This window comes from Rhamphochromis longiceps, linkage group LG22 (assembly GCF_057381845.1).
Source record: "Rhamphochromis longiceps isolate RC_006_pf linkage group LG22, R_longiceps_female_GT1.1, whole genome shotgun sequence".
In the NCBI taxonomy this organism is placed as follows: Eukaryota; Metazoa; Chordata; class Actinopteri; order Cichliformes; family Cichlidae; genus Rhamphochromis; species Rhamphochromis longiceps.
The window spans coordinates 2,003,977-2,022,779 of NC_140577.1; the positions used below are offsets into that span (position 1 = coordinate 2,003,977).

General features: G+C 40.2%; 1 protein-coding gene across 4 annotated transcripts in view; it reads left to right on the forward strand.

Annotated features, from left to right (window-relative positions):
• Positions 1-16,225, forward strand: part of LOC146643057 (C-type lectin domain family 12 member B-like) — a 28,750-nt gene extending 12,525 nt beyond the window's left edge. For 2 of the 4 annotated variants that reach the window (XM_085395265.1, XM_085395264.1), the window contains one exon: positions 159-554. In XM_085395265.1, the coding sequence (XP_085251391.1) occupies positions 159-276 (118 nt within the window). In that variant the 3' untranslated portion in view covers positions 277-554. Of the gene's footprint in view, positions 1-158; positions 555-7,541; positions 7,869-8,726; positions 8,838-10,132; positions 10,223-10,307; positions 10,371-10,625; positions 10,769-14,731; positions 14,845-15,572 lie in introns of those variants that run through there. The other 2 variants (XM_085395266.1, XM_085395267.1) reach the window with 2 other exon arrangements.
• The last annotated feature ends 2,578 nt before the right edge of the window (positions 16,226-18,803 follow it).

The window sequence follows — 18,803 nt, forward strand, 5'->3', positions numbered from 1 at the left end:
TCTCAGAGAAAAGTCTAAAGGAGGGAAAGTGGGCGAGAAACCTGGGAAAGAAATACAGCAAATATTGGAAATATTCCAAAAGAGACGCATATTTATATGAATGTGACAATAGTTATGAGTTTAGTCCAGTTTCATATCAGATTTGATCTCTCTGACAGGTTCTGGGCAGAAGGATGGTCAGATTCTTATTCTGGTCACTATGCAGCCTGCTGTGACGATGATGGGAGATGGACAAAGTCTTATTCTGATTCAATGACCTTCATCTGTGAGAAATGAGTTTGGTGCTTTGATGTAAATGTGTGAATAATCCAACCAAAGACACCTCACTATGAAATGTCCTGCATGAGCCTCAGACTCAGCTTACAGTCTTTACTTGTTCATTCTGCATCATATATTGATTACATATATTGTCCCTCTGTGCTCTGTGCTGTACAGTAAGGTTGGAAGTCATCCACACAAAACCTTGAAGTACTTCATTACTCTGTAGTTCCAGCAAATTGTTCTAATAAAAGTCAAAGTGCAGCTTGTCTTTACTTTGCTTTACTTGGTTTATTCATCAGTCTGTTGGTCCTAAAACTTCAGTAAATGTCTTGTTTCTAAAAGTTCAGCAAAAAATATCAAATGTGGGTTACTGCTGGTTAGTTAGTGTGACTTCATACAAACCTGTGTGTTACACCAGTGGAAGAAGCTTTTCCTTCATCAGTCTTCTTGTTTCTTACTATAGGGCTGAACAGCTACACTAACACTCTCTGGCTCTATGCTGCCCCCCTGTGGTCACAGTTGTAGTCAGTGTTGGTATGAAATGTTTGAAAGCTTCAGCACCACAGACAGCTGCAGGCAGCTCCACCCTCTCTGTACCATGTCTTTCTTAAACAGAAATAAGACAAAATAGAAACAGTAGAAGAAAATATAAAAGGCCAATTCAAATATAAAATAGACACAGCGGTCTGCAGCAGCATCAGCAGAAGTGATACAAACAGGTGCTGAGAGCAGTGAACATAGAGCAGCATTATTATTTTCAGACTCGTGGATGGGAAATAATACATACAAATACATATTTAGATATTTCTTTTACTGCATGTTGACTGTTTATATGAAATATATTTATATAAATCACAAAATAAATAGCTGGTGTCTAATATGTGTTTTCAGTGCCTAAAGTGGAAACTGGTGAGGAAAATGTACTCAAAACAAGGCTTTACTTGCACAGTCTCCCCATCAGTTTATCAACAGACGTCTCAAATAACAGAAAAAATTGACATACAAACATGGGGGGATCAGACTGAAAGACCACGCTGCATTTTAGATGAAGCTGCTGTCCCGACTTTTTTAGTGGAACACTGGTGCCTGAAATACTTCCATGTTAGAACTTTGAATCTTTAGATATTTCAGGGTATTTCAATCGTTTCCCACATTTCTGAACACATTTAGAATAACGACCACAGCACGTCTTATATTTTCAGTGACCAATCTAAAGTCTGCAAACATTTTCATGCACCAGCACATCACAGAGCACAGATGATATCATCACATCTGTCAGGACAGAAACACTAGCAGCAGTAAAAAGTACTGCAGAGTCTCAGGTTTGTGTTCAGCCCAGGCTCTGTGCTGCAGCTCAGCCCCTCTCTCCCCACTTTCTGTACTGTTTCAATGGTCTCTGTCCAAAAACAACACTGAAGAAATAACTATGGGAGTAGTAGAGTTCATAAACTCAAATCATGTATGAATAAATAAAAATATAACATTAATACATGCTGTATAATTTGTTAAATAAACTTTGGACAAACCCAGAAAGTTGATTCTGTTTCTCTGCATGTTGTGTTTTGTTTTAATTTTAATCATGAAATATAAAAGTGGTGCAGGGGTTTTGGTTTTTCAGGCCTAGTTTGGACACCACAGTCCTGCAGACGAGGACTCAAAATTTTATTACAGACACAACAGTGCAGGTCCAAACATACCTGAGTGAACCAAACAGTGGAAGACTGAAGAATCCCCACGAGTACTGGGCAGGACTGAAAATGTTCATCCCAACTTGTATAAACTTGCTGTTGCTTCTTCGGCTACACCTGCTTCATCTGTGAGCTGTGAAAGGGTTTTTTCTAAATCAGGTGAAATCATCTCAAAAAAAGAGAAACTGACTGAAGCAAAACACAGTGGAAAAGATTTTATTAAATAAAAATAAAAGGTTATTATGATATAAAAATAAATTACATGTTGTATCATAAAGATCATAAAGACAGATTAAGATTATATTTGGAATTTATGTACTGCCATCACAAACATTATTCACTAATTCTATTCTTTCTATTCTATTTATTCTATTCTATTCTATTCGTTCTATTCAAAACTTTACACCAAAGTTATGTCATTATAATGTCTTTGCCTGTTTTACATTTATTGTCCACTTGATGGCACAGTAGAGCAAGTGACACGTCATGAAGCGTCGGCTCATAAGTGGCCAGTTGGATGGAAAGCTTCAGTGCTTCATGAAGCTTCATCTTGGCACCACTAACAAAACCTCAGGCAACACATTAAACTAGAAACTAAGAAACTGGGAAACAACTGGGAGGACACAGAACCCATGAAATTCACAGGAACACAGCTTGATGGGACAACATGACAGAGACCAGAGGGAGACAGACAATATTTACTCAGGAGGAGATTAGTGCAGAGTGGACACACCTGGGGAACACAGCTGAACAGAATCTGACTGATGAGACATGAACACCAATATAACGCACACAAAATGGGAGATTATCAAAGTAAAACAGGAAGTAACAAAAACACACTGAGACTCAGATGGCAATATGTGAACTTGACACTTTAACTGTGGATAAACAGACATGAGGACATGACAGACTGAGGAGACAAAAAAAATAAAATCAGGAACTAGAAAATAATTATCCAAGCACAGTGAACACAGAGCAGTAACTGTTAGTAAAGCACAGCTGTGACTCAGCTATCTAAGCAGAAAGGTGAAGGAAGAGGCATCAGAGTGTAAGAGGACATGCACATCTACGACAGTACAGACGATATCAGAGATAATCAAAGAGATTTTCAGTCACAGGAAGAAAATGATGAAAATGTTTAACTCTCGTCTGGTGTTCATATTTTTGTTACTCAGCCAGTGTTGACAGGTCTGGTGGCCCCACCCCCATTATTGTCATATTAAATCAATACATTCATAAATAATCAAAACGCTCCTTTTACATCCTCACATCATTTGTATAAAAGCAGTTTGATCAAAGGTGGGTTACTGCTGGTTAGTTAGTGTGACTTCATACAAACCTGTGTGTTTTCCTTCATCAGTCTTCTTGTTTCTTACTATAGGGCTGAACAGCTACACTAACACTCTCTGGCTCTATGCTGCCCCCTGTGGTGACATTTCATGATGATATAAAATATTAATATTAAACAAAAAGTTTGCAAATCCACATATTTAAACACATTGAACTATGGAAGTTATATTTATATTTAGAGGCCTAAACATCTAAAAATGGTCTCATATTATTTTTAGTCACAAAATGTTTCAGCTTCACTTCTATTTGACATCCAGTCTAAGACATAACTGTCAGGTCGAGGTGTGGAAGAGAGGGAAGGACTCGAACGCAGGACTCAGAATAAAAAGAAGTCTTTAACATCCAGATATATAATGAACAAGAGCGAGCTGGAGATCACAGAGGGACATACAGGGAACATAACAGATGTCTCGAAGAGACAGCACTTTATACACAAACAGCTGATTGGAAAACAGGACACAGTTTTGGGGGGGAGCTCCCAATTCTTACTAAAGAGTTCAGTGCATTAGTGATGGATCTATTAAGGTGGGATAAAGTTTTTACAACAGCTCTCACAAATCTTTTCCAATATGGTTTCAAATCTATCAGGACTGTCAAGAGCAGCTTTGTGATAAAAACAAATATCTGTGATGGAGAGGTAATCAAAGAGTGTCATGCTAAAATGCTCTGGGAAAAAAGAATCCTTTGGGAATGTGCTCTTCACCAGGTGAACTGTGACAACATGAATCAGGATTACTGAGGGAAATCTGGAGTTAGTTTATTAGGGTTGAAAATTGAATGCAGCTGTTTTAATTATTTTATTATACACAATGCAAATGTGCTCATATGAGTTGGCACTCTGTCTTTCGAAGGTCGAAAGCTTAGAGACATAGAGTGCACGGGGACTTTGCAGCAACGCTTACATACACATGAAAATGGTTTTCTGTAAGTCTCTGGGTGTCATGGTCCTGGTCGTTGACCCAGCGTTTTGTGTTCATTTTGGTGTCATCTTATGTGTTGTGTTCATTCTTATTTTGTATTAGTTCTTAGGGTTTGGTTCGTGTGGTTAGTGCTTTAGTGTTCTCCCTCCTGTGCTCTGTTCGTGTCCCTGAGCTTGTCTTTGTGAATTTCCTGTTTTACTTTGAAGGTCTGTGTCTGTTATCACTGTGTCAGCTTGTGTCTTCCTGTCGTCATGTGAATTAGGTTCAGCTGTGCCTCCTGATGACACTGCCGAGAGGCAACATATACAAATTAAAAAGTACAGGGCCTAGAACCGACCCTTGAGGCACACCACATGTCATTTTATGGATCTTAGAGGAGCATGTATCCATACTCACCATAAAAGATCTGTCAGAGAGATAGGAAGTGAACCAGTTGTGTACAGCACCAGAGAGGCCCACCATGTGTTTTAGTCTGTTTAAAAGAATAGCGTGGTCTACTGTATCAAAGGCTGCGCTTAGATCCAGTAGCACCAGGACTGAGAGCTTTTGGGAGTCCCAGTTACATCTAAAACCTTTAGGAGAGCTGTCTCTGTGCTGTGGTTCACCCTAAATCCAGACTGGAATATCTCCAGGATCTGTCTATCATTGAGAAAATCAGTAATCTGAGTAAAAACAAGTTTTTCTAAGACTTTACTTAAAAATGGTAAGTTGGATACAGGTCTGTAGTTATTAAAATCATTACAATCCAAATTGCTCTTCTTCAGAAGGGGCCTCACCACCGCCGTTTTAAAGGCAGCAGGGAAGACACCCAACTGAAGAGAGCAATTCATCATGTATAAAAGCTCAGCCTCAAAAAATCCATAAAGTGTTTTAAAGAGTGAAGAAGGGATTGGATCTAAAAGACATGTGGTGGGTCTCACTGTGGAGAAAACTTTCTGCAGGTTCTCAGCATTAACCAGGACAAAGCTGTCCAGTGTCTCCTCAGGTACAATCGAGCCCTCAGATGTGTTTACAATCATATCGCGATTAGATAAAATATCAGATCTGATGGCGCTGATCTTTCCCCTGAAGTGGTCTGCAAACTGCTCACAGAGCGAGTCTGTGGGCTTCTTTGGGAGCTTTTAAAATCAGGGTTAAATAAATGATCTATGGTGGAAAAGAGGACCTTGGGATTATTTTTGTTAATACTGATTATTTTTGGCGAAGTATGAATTTCTTGACTTCCTTAATGTATTATTGTACATTTTAAGTTGCTCGGAAAATATTTGATGGTTGATAGTATTTTTATTTTTCCTCCATCTCCTTTCTGCTGCCCTGCAATTTCTTTTGAGTTTTTTGACTTCTTCGTTTCTCCAGGGTGATGCATGTTTTACGTTAATCTTTTTGGTGGTGAGTGGAGCAACGGAGTCAAGGCTTTTCTTCAGTTTGCTGTTAAAATAACTAAAAATCAAATCGCAGGGTGCAGGTAAAATCACAGGGGGGCATTTGACTAAAACCCTGGTAAGATTTGCAGCCACTTCAGAGGTTAGATAGCGCCTCCTCACAGTTCGCACCGAGGTCTCCCGCTGAATAAAACCGGTGATGTTAAAAAACACACAGTAGTGGTCAGAGACAGCCAAGTCAACAACAGAGGACACGCTGGTGGACAGCCCATGGGTGATGACCAGGTCCAGAGTGTGTCCTCTGTTGTGAGTCGGCTGCGTGACGTGCTGGATAAAATCCAAACAGTGAAGAATGTTTAAGAATTCTTTTGTTGCAGGGTCAGAAGGATTATCTATGTGCAGGTTAAAATCACCGGTTAAAATTATCATATTATATTTTGAATGTATGTTTGTTAAAAATTCTGAGAATTCCTTGATAAAAGCAGCGCTGTCTTTAGGTGGTCTATAAACTGTGACAGATAAAACTGGAGGGCTGCTGAAAACAATAGCATGGAATTCAAAAGTGGTAAAATGATCAAATAAAATTTGTTTGGTGGTGAGTGTGTTGTTGGCTAAAGATGCAGTCCCACCACCTCTCTTACCACTTCTAATAGAAAAAGAGAAATTAAAATTTGGTGGGGAGGCCTCAGTGAGAACAACTGGTGCATCCGAGCCCAGCCATGTTTCAGTTAAAAATAAACAGGCAAGTTTATTATCTAAAATTAAATCATTAATAATAAAAGACTTGTTCGACAGAGAGCGTACATTTAAAAGTGCCATACTGATTGAGACTGGTGGATTTTTGACAATAGAGTTGAATGGATGTTGATATTTTTGAAGAGGCCGGAGGTTATTAATGTTTTTGGAGTTACTGGATTTATGATAATTCTGTTGCTCTCTGTTTGTGATTATGACGGGTACATCACCTAATATGCTTAATTGGTAGTAGGCTTTCGAGCCTATACAGCTTGGAGTAAGACAACATGCATGAAGAGGATGATGTGGACAAAATACTCATTTGCCTAATAATTCTGCACTCCCTGTACCCTGGACCCCAGAGAGTTAAACATTTTTTTAAAGTAACACAAAAGTTACTTCTGAAGTAATTAATTACTTTTAGAATCTAGTAACTCAGTTACTTTTTTGAAGAAGTAACTAGTTACTATAATTAATTACTTTTTCATAGGAACTTGCCCAACACTACACACTCCAAACACACTAAACGTGACAAATCTCTCACATCTCAAGACTCGCTGTCAACCTCTCTCCCTCCATTTTATCTCGGCTGTAACATCTGATGATGTCAAATGAGGACACGAGGATGCGTGGCACATTACATGTTGCACAACGTATTCGTGAGTTTCATATCAGATAAGAAAAATATTTTCAGAAACCGTTCAGATGCACTTTTATCATTTTGTCCTATAAATTTGTTCCATCATGTGACTCGGCTGTCATATAAACACGTCTGTGTTCTTATTTAGTCACAGATCAGATCATCACATCTGTCAGGACAGAAAGACTAGCAGCAGTAAAAAGTACTGCAGAGGCTCAGGTTCATGTTCAGCCCAGGCTCTGTGCTGCAGCTCAGCCCCTCTCTCTCCACTTTCTTTACTGTTTCAATGGTCTCTGTCCAAAAAACAAGAACAAAGAAATATCTGTGAAAAAGTAGAGTTCATAAACTCAAACCATGAATGAATAAATAAATAAAATAAAATGCAAACATTTTATTTTGAAGGAAATTTAGTTTAATTTGTTGAATAAACCCAGAAAGTTGATTCTGTTTATCTGGACTTTGTGTTATCAGTTTTAATTCTAACTATGAACAAAATGTGGTTTAGCTTTTCCTGTCATGACGTCTGTACCTCCTGTTGAAAGCAGCTCACAGAGAGACAGAGACAGCGAAGCGACAGCAGCATCAGAATACAGAGGACCAACGTTTACTTATGATTTACTGCAGAATCAGAATCAGCTTCACATAGAAAAGCTCCAGTTAACAGAGAAACACAGCGACTGAGTGACGGCTCTGCTGCACAGGAAACTGATACTGCTGAAAACTGAGCATCTTAAAATGTCTTCCATCATTGATGAGGATCCAGAGTTGAGCATGAATGTGAAATACAGCAAAGGAGAGGACAGAGGAGAGAGACTGGAGGGACTGGTCCTCCTCCATGAGAATGTGGACTCCTGCACAGACCGTCAGGTCCATGTTTCAACACAGGACGGAGGTAAGTATCAAATACTGAGGCATCAGGAATCAGGAGAGACTGTTTCCATCTTCTCAATAAAATATCAAACTAATACAGATCCATCAAAGCTTTTGGATCCAGAGACTCAGTTTATTCATGGTGTGGAGGAAAGTTCAAGCTTTGGTGAAGGTGTGCAGTCTCTGCTCTTATCATGGTTTATATGTTTCTATATTTTTTAATGTTTTCTGTTTATTAAGAGAATAAATGATAAAAAGTGTCTAGTTTAAAGTATCAGTGTGTTATTTTAGTAAGTGTAGAAACAAGCTGACAGAAAAGTGTTGGAGGAGTTATCTCACAGATCAGTGGTGAAGGCAGAAATATAAGAAACAAGGAAGTGTTGCTCGACACTGTGGAGTGAGTATAACCACAGAAACTACTCGAAGCACACTTGTCACAGCTAGTTTTAGCTGACAGGAAATCAGACCAATGAATAACAACTCTGTTTTCATTTCAGCAAATCATGGAGATATTGTTTTAATGACATAATATTCATGTTATAATAACCAACATTGTCCTCATGATCTGGTCTTTGTGTGAAACACGCTGATACACATTCGTCTGTTTCTGAGTCACATCAAAGCGTTTCTCTGTCAATCAGAGTCTCTGTTCTCACATATGTAAAAGTCACCTGAAGACAAACATGTGACAAAGTCTCCTGTAAATATCAAAACTGCTGGAATGAACTTGTTCAGCTCATCATCAGGTCGGCTGCAGGTGGAAAGTCTTTCTGACGATAAACCAATAAAATACGCTTGAAAAAATGGGAAACAAATTATGATTAAAACATGTTTAATAATTAAATTAACAAATTCTTTTCTCTCCATTTTGCCTTCGTAGAAATAAAAGCCCAGAAGAAGCTTCCAGCTGTGAAAAGAAGCCGTTTCAGAGCTGTTGAAGTGAAGCTGGTGGTTCTGTATCTGCTGATTCTGGCTGGAATCACAACACGCTGTGAGGAGTTTTATTATCATGCTCATGATACACTCCCATGTTAAAATGAGCACCTTTGCTGCAGTAAAAACATGTTTCCATTCAGGACCAAATGAGTTTTGGTCTCTAAGGATAGTTTCCTCTTCATAAAAACTGCACGGTGGCATTTTAAATGGAATTCTCTGATCAATAATATGAGCTGCTGTGTGGTACAGCCTGACCAACACGTTGGTTTTGCTGACTGAGCTTCTAGTATTTCATCAGTCTGTTACTTAGCACTGATTAGCAGGTGTGTGTCTGTGTGCATGATTCCTGGCTCATATCTTGTGTGTGTTGTGGAGTGAATGTTCTTGTTGTTCCTTCAAACTCTTCACTCAACACGGTGATTCTGTGATTACATCAACAAAGCAGACAGGCAGCAGCATCTGCTGCAGACTGATGCAGGTGCAGCCACACTATGTTAGACAGTGGCCGTCTGTCATTGTGCGACTAGTTAGTTCACTTGGTGTATTAAGCAGGTAGCTAACAAGCCAATGTTAGCTCCATTCATCTGCTGGGATACATCAATTAATCTTTTTTTATTACATCAAATCACAACAACAGTTGCCTCGAGGTTCTTTATATTATCAGGTAAAGACTCCACAATAACAAAAACAACAACACAGAGAAAACTCCCAGCAGCTGCTGATGTTTGGATTTTAAGGTGGTTTGATTCTATGTTTTAAATCAGTTGATGATCTTCAGCTGACCTTTAGCTCCTGGTGGAGCTGTGACAGACTTAATGCTGGATCAGCAGAAACATCACAAATCTATGATGTGAGAACAGAGACGCCTGCAAAAGGACGTCTGAAAGCAGGAAGTTCCTGGAAGCTGCAGGAAGAAACATTTATTAATTATAAATAAGCAGAAAGAGGAAGTGTTGAAGCCTCAGAGCAGCTTTGACTGAATGTAAAAAGACATATTTTCAGTGAGAACAGGCACATGTCACATGAGTCAGAATCTATTCTTTCAAAGCATATAGATAACATCTCTGACTACAGGTGTAGAAATGCTGTTTGACTCTTCACCTTCTTCCTCCACACTGAAGCACAATTATTCTGAATCTTGTCAGTGGTTTTTGTTCACAGTTGATACGTATTTAGCTCATCAGATTTCCTGTAGTTCTAACACCTCCACCCACAGGACATGTTAAAGAGCAATGGCTGCAAGTTTCTGACTCTTATTGATATTTGACAAAGCAGAGGAAGAAGATTATTTCTGTTCAACGTTTCACTCATTTTATTTTATTTTATTTTGGTTTCACTGAAATATTTCAGATGCTTTGAACAAGAGTGAAAACAACAAACTTCACTTCAAACACAATAAACTGAACCACAGTTACAACGAGCTACAGACTGAACATCAAGGTAAGAAAGTTTTTAAAATTAACAAGAAAATACTAATGTCAGATAAAATTTATATTTACATTTTTTAACATGTTTTTTTCTACAGAGACAAAACGACTCAACAGTCAGTTACAGGAAGAAGTGAAGAAGCTGAAGGAGAAGATAGAAGGTAATAAAGTTTGAATAACTGATAGAAAACATCAGTGTTACACGGTGATAACCTGATTGTGTCTTTGTTTTGAATCCTAAATGTTTGATGCTGTGTAACAGTTTCTCTGTATAAATGTAAGTTTCAGTTCATTATGAATAAGAGAGAAAACCTGAGTTTAAATGAAGCATTTACAGGGAAAATGACAGGAACCAAAGATTAATGTGATACAACAGGACACAAAGTCTGACTTTAAAACATGTGTTTGACTTTAAGGGAAGTGGTGTCCAGAAGAATGGACGAGGTTTGGAAGCAAGTTTTACTTTAAATACACTGAGAAGAAAACTTGGTCTGAGAGTCAAAACCACTGTAAGACCAGAGGAGCTGATCTGGTGATGATAAACAGCAAAGAGGAACAGGTGGGTGTGTTTGTTCATGTCTGTGTGATCTTTGATGGAGCTGACAGTGAGTTACAAAGTTCTTCATACTGTGAATTAAAGCCACACATTGATGATAAGTATACATGTGCAAACATACAGACACATAAACAAAGCAGCACATTCATTCCATCAGAAACACAACAGTTAGAAACTATGGAGGAAAATAAAGGGGAAAAGATTGAGGGAGAGCTAACCTGTAAAAATGAGTTTCAGCCGTTAACAGTCAGCTGACCTGATAGTCTGAGGAAGGCTGTTCCACAGTTTGGCTGCAACAAGCTCAAAAGCACGATGGCCTCTGGTGTTCAAATCAGAGCGAGGGACAGTTGGGAGACGCTGATTAGATGATCAGAGAGGCCGGCTGCAGTGATAAGGTCCAAGAAGCTCTGCTATATAAGCAGGGGCCTGTTCATGCACAGCTTTATATGTTCATAACAGGATTTAAAAGAGGATTCTGAAGTTCACTGTAAGCCAGTGAAGAGAAGCAAGAATAGGTGAGATATGAGACTGCAGGCCAGGTTTTGTTTGCAGCCTTGCTGCTGAGTTCTGCACTAACTGCAGACCAACTATGGAGGACTGAGAAATGCAGGTGAAAAGTGAATTACAATAATCAGGCAGGAGAAAGTATGAACTCAAAGTTCCAGATGATTGAATCACAGTAAAGATTTGATCTTTGCAATATTTCTGAGCTAAAGGAAACAAGACTGGCTGACCTTTGACATGTGAGGCTCAAAATGCAGCTGTTGGTTCAAAATGATCTTTAACAGGTGATTGGATGTTACTGGTGAGGGGGACGATGTACTGACTGACCTCCTCAGAGAAACTGAGCCAAACAGCACAACTTCAGTTTGAGATGAAGGAAGTTTAAATCCATGAAGTGATGACAGAGAAGCATTCACTGAGGCAGGAGAGGCTCGACAGAAAAGCATTAGTGTGTGTGTCATCTGCACAGCAGTGCTAGGAGATCCCATTAAAACCATTAAGCAGATGTCACAGGGGCAGCATTTATAAAGAGAACAGAACTGGTCCAAGGACTGAGGCATGTGGGACTCAGATGAGGACACACGTTGATTAATATGAAGTATCTGTTTGATATTCAAAGATGGTCGCTCACAGTGGACATAGATGGCTTCTTTCACTCCTCTTTCAAACCATCTGTCCTCTCTGTCCAAAATGTGAACATATCCTTAAGATGCAGATGGACTGCTGAGTCTTGTCCTGTGGAGGTGGCTCTTCTGTGTTGTGCCATGCACTTGTGAAGTGGCTGTTTGGTCTCTCCAATGTAGAGGTCTGGACATTCCTCGCTGCACTGTACAGCATACACCACATTGTTAAGTTTGTGTTTAGGAGTTTTGTCTTTTGGGTGAACCAGTTTCTGTCTGAGTGTGTTGCTTGGTCTGAAATACACTGTGATGTCGTGCTTGGAGAAAACTCTCCTGAGTTCCTCTGATACACCGACTACATAGGGGATGACAATGTTGTTGCGTCTGTCCTTCTTATCCTCCCTCGCTGGTGTCTGGTCTTCTTTTCTGTGCCTCTTTGCTGACTTTAAGAACGCCCATTTAGGATAGCCGCACGTTTTGAGTGCTTCCTTTACATGTGTGTGTTCCTTCTTTTTTCCTTCAGGCTGTTCTGCCCGGTGGTGTAGGGTCCTGATTACTCCAAGTTTGTGTTCCAGAGGGTGATGGGAGTCAAAGAGGAGGTACTGGTCCGTGTGTGTGGGCTTCCGGTAAACTTCGATGTTGAGGTTGCCGTTCTCTTCAATGTGCACGGCGCAGTCCAGGAAAGGCAAACAGTCGTCCTTTGTGTCTTCCCTGGTGAACTTGATGTTCTTATCCACAGCGTTAATGTGCGCAGTGAAGGATTCCACTTCTTGTGTCTTGATTTTGACCCAGGTATCGTCCACATATCTGTACCAGTGGCTGGGTACTCTTCCTTTGAAAGAGCCAAGAGCCTTTCTTGTGAAGTTGGTCCTGTCCTCCAAGGAGCTGTCTTCTTGTAGTCGTTTTCTGACAGTCTCCACGGCCTCTGTGGTGGGTATGCAAGTGAAGAGAGAGACTACATCAAAGGACACCATGGTTTCATCTGGATCCAGGGTAAGTTTCTGGACCTTGTCGGTGAAGTCGGTGGAGTTCTTGATGTGGTGTGGGGTGTTCCCCACGAGAGGAGCAAGGATGGTAGCAAGGTGTTTAGCAATGTTATAAGTGGCTGAGTTTATGCTACTGACTATGGGTCTGAGTGGGACAGCTTCCTTGTGGATTTTAGGAAGTCCGTAGATGCAGGGTATGGCATCCCCTGGGTAAAGGCGGTGATATGTGAGGCGGTCAATAATTTTGTCCTTTTCAAAGTCTTGAAGGCAAGCTATAACTTTCTTTTTGTAGCTGCTTGTGGGGTCTCGCTTTAAGGCTTCGTAGGTATTGTTGTCACTGAGGAGAGTAGTGATCTTTGTGTGGTAATCTGTAGTGTTTAGGACCACGGTGCATCTTCCCTTATCAGCTGGTGAAACAGTGATGTTGTGGTCTTTGGTCACAATGAACCCACCCGAAACTCTGGCTGATTGGGGCCCACACCCAGTTCCACACCTTGGCTCAGGCGATTAGAGGATCATCAGGGGGTCCTTTTGTCCCTCTGTGGGGGGTCACTCCCACTAGGTTTATATCTGGGACTCTCCACCATTTGACCTTAGAACTGAAGAAGCTTCTCGGATGAGAGGTGAAACGTCTTCAAGTAACTTAAAGAAGTCCAGACGCTTTTCTTTGCAAGCTCCTTTGACTGTGTTAATAAGAGGAGCACCATCAACAGTATGAAGGCTGCAGAGAAGTCAAGCAGGACTCAAATGGAGTCTTTATCCCAGCGCAGAAGAATCTGGTTAGTAACTTTCATGAAAGCTGTTTCAGTGCTGTGGTTTGTCTGGAACCAGGTTGGAATTGATCAAAGATCTGAAGGAGCTGATGAGCAACTTGATTTAAAACAGTGGGATGTAAGGAGGGTTGATCCCACTCACAAAGACTCTGGCTGTTTGAAAGTCAGCTGAAATGAAAGGGACTGGTTTCTAATAGAGAGAAGTCAGGGGGAGATGGCAGCAGGAAGGAGTTTGAACTCCAACAACAGAACTGGAGGAGAGACTTGGGGCGGTTGAAGAGGTACAGACTTGAACTCTGACCTGATACTGTTGATGTTGCCAGTGAAGAAATCTAAAAATGTCCACAGTCATTAGAAGACATGGGAGTGACAGCAGTTTGTCTCTGGGAAGACAACACTGACTGTAAGCCTGTCAAAGATGATACATCTGTGATTGGATAGTAGGTCAGACATGTGGAAGGTCAGCGTTATGTGTGGGGCCGACAACATGATGCACTACATGAAATGATGCTGCAGTGTTCATCAATTGTGTGGCAGTGTTGTTAGAGGGATCATCAATAAGTAAATTAGACTCATCTACTAAAATGACTTTATGAACAATAACCGATGAGAGAAGATTAGAGAATCCATTCAGGAAATGATTGCAGGATTTGGGAGGTGGATCGATTACAATACAGCAAACTGGAGATTCACATTGAATTATGAAGGAGAGGAATTCAAAGCAGTTAAAGAACCAGGATTAAATGGGAACCAGTTCAGATGATCCTTAGAAACCAAGTCAACACAAAACATTGAAATAACAGAAATGTTATAAAATGAGAGAAATCCTCATAATCCAGATTATTTTTCTGATTCAATCCAACTGAATCAAATGATTTGTTAACACTGATTCCACTGCAACACTGACTGAGCTACAGGAGGAGCTGATATTCATTGATTCTTTGGCTCTTTCTGATTTCTGCACAATGGAAGAAAAGTTTCATCACAGTTATTCTTCCTTCAGACATGTTCACAAGATGATGTCACTACAACAGAAGTGCTGAATTATGACTGGAGACAATATTTGTGTCTCTTCTCAAACAGGAATTTGTCAATGAACTGAACCTGAGAGGAAAGTCCTGGATTGGTCTGGAAGCTAAACGGCCATCAGGAGGATCTAAATGGGAATGGGTGGACGGATCAGCGCTGACAGAAACGTGAGACATTAGTTTGTTTCTATTCCAGAGTTATTATTTAGAAGTGAAACACTGATGTTTTGGAAGATAGATCAGCAATACATGAGCTGAGCTATTTTCCAACAGCCCCACAAACTGAATGTAAAGAAAAGCAGAAATCCTCCTTTGAATGAACAGCTGTGCTTGAACTCTCTTCATCTGCAGTCTGTGATGACGTTCAGTTACAACAAGTCAGTTTGAAGGAATCAGGATTGAAACATGTTCAAAGCAGCGACCGACACATTTCACTTTGTTCAATTTGTCTTCATGTTTTTGTGCTGTAATGTTTCTTTTCTCACAGAACAAAAAGTGTTTCAGAGAATTCCTGTCTCTTCTTCTTTGGTGTTTGTAAAACTTCAGAACATATGAAGGAAGAAGCTTCAGTAAATATGACCTGATAGACACACATTTCAAAGTGATGTCTGTAAACAGCTGACAAAACAGTTTCAAACAGCAGAAAGTCAGCTCTGACTTCTTTTTATTCTCCATTTTTACAGCAGGAAGATTTCATATTCATCAAAGCTTGAAAGCTGTTTTAGTGTGCATGATGATTCTCAGAGAAAAGTCTAAAGGAGGGAAAGTGGGCGAGAAACCTGGGAAAGAAATACAGCAAATATTGGAAATATTCCAAAAGAGACGCATATTTATATGAATGTGACAATAATTATGAGTTTAGTCCAGTTTCATATCAGATTTGATCTCTCTGACAGGTTCTGGGCAGAAGGATGGTCAGATTTTTATTCTGGATACCGTGGAGTCTGCTGTGACCGTGATGGGAGATGGACACAGTTATATTATTCTAATTCAATGACCTTCATCTGTGAGAAATGAGTTTGGTGCTTTGATGTAAATGTTTGAATAATCCAACCAAAGACACCTCACTATGAAATGTCCTGCATGAGCCTCAGACTCAGCTTACAGTCTTTACTTGTTCATTCTGCATCATATATTGATTACATATATTGTCCCTCTGTGCTCTGTGCTGTACAGTAAGGTTGGAAGTCATCCACACAAAACCTTGAAGTACTTCATTACTCTGTAGTTCCAGCAAATTGTTCTAATAAAAGTCAAAGTGCAGCTTGTCTTTACTTTGCTTTACTTGGTTTATTCGTCAGTCTGTTGGTCCTAAAACTACAGTAAATGTCTTGTTTCTAAAAGTTCAGCAAAAAATATGTTTGATTAATAAGAATTTTAAATGTTCTGATCAGCTGGAACATCAGAAGGACATTTTTAAACCTCTGTGTATGTGAAAGTGACAGAAAGACATTAAATGTTAATTGTGTTATGTGAGTCATATATATTTAGTTTTGCATTTTATATGGAAGTTGTATTTTGATTTGAAAAACAAATATTTCACATAAAGCTTTAAGTGTTGATGACTTTAATTACAGATAAAATAACTTACTCACTAACTTATTGTTTAAATAGTAAAAGAGAGAAAACGGCTTCAGAGCTCTAAGTGTCGCTATATTAAAGGTTCAACATTTAACTTGGAGACACTTTGAAATATTTCAAAACATCAACAGAATATGAAGAAAACATCTCTGATGTCATGTTCAACACATCTAAACATGAACTGAAGTTAGCATCCAGCTAATGTCAGCCTGTACGCTCATGTAATACCACTTTGTACCACAAGAGGCTGCAGTGAGTCAGCATAGTCTGCACTGAGCTCACATTTGTATAGTTGTTGTTGCACTGCAGCATTAGGTCAGACCACAAGTGTGTTGTTCTTTTACAATAAACAGCAAAAGTCAGAAAGTGTGTTTGGATTGACAACAACTGTGATGACACATTATAACCTGTTATTAAAGTTCTGCCCCTGCTTTGATCAAATGTGGGTTACTGCTGGTTAGTTAGTGTGACTTCATACAAACCTGTGTGTTACACCAGTGGAAGAAGCTTTTCCTTCATCAGTCTTCTTGTTTCTTACTATAGGGCTGAACAGCTACACTAACACTCTCTGGCTCTATGCTGCCCCCCTGTGGTCACAGTTGTAGTCAGTGTTGGTATGAAATGTTTGAAAGCTTCAGCACCACAGACAGCTGCAGGCAGCTCCACCCTCTCTGTACCATGTCTTTCTTAAACAGAAATAAGACAAAATAGAAACAGTAGAAGAAAATATAAAAGGCCAATTCAAATATAAAATAGACACAGCGGTCTGCAGCATCAGCAGAAGTGATACAAACAGGTGCTGAGATGCAGTGAACATAGAGCAGCATTATTATTTTCAGACTAGTGGATGGGAAATAATACATGAGAGGGGGAAGAGAGGGAAGGACTCGAACGCAGGACTCAGAATAAAAAGAAGTCTTTAACATCCAGATATATAATGAACAAGAGCGAGCTGGAGCTCACAGAGGGACATACAGGGAACATAACAGATGTCTCAAAGAGACAGCACTTTATACACTAACATCTGATTGGAAAACAGGACACAGTTTTGGGGGGGAGCTCCCAATTCTTACTAAAGAGTTCAGTGCATTAGTGATGGATCTATTAAGGTGGGATAAAGTTTTTACAACAGCTCTCACAAATCTTTTCCAATATGGTTTCAAATCTATCAGGACTGTCAAGAGCAGCTTTGTGATAAAAACAAATATCTGTGATGGAGAGGTAATCAAAGAGTGTCATGCTAAAATGCTCTGGGAAAAAAGAATCCTTTGGGAATGTGCTCTTCACCAGGTGAACTGTGACAACATGAATCAGGATTACTGAGGGAAATCTGGAGTTAGTTTATTAGGGTTGAAAATTGAAGGCAGCTGTTTTAATTATTTTATTATACACAATGCAAATGTGCTCATATGAGTTGGCACTCTGTCTTTCGAAGGTCGAAAGCTTAGAGACATAGAGTGCACGGGGACTTTGCAGCAACGCTTACATACACATGAAAATGGTTTTCTGTAAGTCTCTGGGTGTCATGGTCCTGGTCGTTGACCCAGTGTTTTGTGTTCATTTTGGTGTCATCTTATGTGTTGTGTTCATTCTTATTTTGTATTAGTTCTTAGGGTTTGGTTCGTGTGGTTAGTGCTTTAGTGTTCTCCCTCCTGTGCTCTGTTCGTGTCCCTGAGCTTGTCTTTGTGAATTTCCTGTTTTACTTTGAAGGTCTGTGTCTGTTATCACTGTGATGTTGACCAGCAGGCGTTTAGGAGTCTTGTAAGGGCGGCTTCAAGATGGGGTCCGCCATGCTTCAGCATTTCGGCGAGGATTTCGTCCAGGCCTGCGGCCTTTCCACTCTTGAGGAGTCGGATCGCTGTCTTGACTTCAGTGATGCTGATTTGTCCGATATCGACAGGAAGAAGATCCATGGAAGGTGCCAGGTCTTTGGCCTCGAACCGTTGGGGTGGCTCAGGTTGGTTCAGAGTATCGTGGAAGTGTTCGACCCATCGTTGGTCTCTTCCTGTTGGTAATTGACTTCATCATGCGACGATCAGTTGACCAAGATGGCATCGGTGTGCCCATGGAACGAAGCGCGTAATCTCACTGACTTGGACTTCGCAGATGACATCGCCCTGCTGGGCTCGACTCAGGAAGACCTCCAAAAGTTGACCACGGCCCTGCAGAGGGAGGCAACGAAAGTTGGATTAAGAATCAGCACCAAAAAAACCAAGGTACTCCGAGTTGGCTATGCACGTGCCCGCATTCCTGTTATGATCAACCAACAACGTGCTGAAGAGGTGGAGAATTTTACATATCTTGGCAGCATCATCTCGAATGACGGGGTCTCTGATCGGGATGTCGACGCCAGAGTAGGGAAGGCAGTTGGTGTCCTGCGACGTCTCCAACCTATTTCGAACTCGACCTCCCTGAATGTAAGGGTCAAGATCAGACTACTGAACTCTATCGTCTTCCCTACTGCACTTTACGCTAGTGAAACCTGGCGCTCAACAAGTGCAATTATTCAACACCTGAATGTGCTTCAACAACGTGGCTTGGGGCGA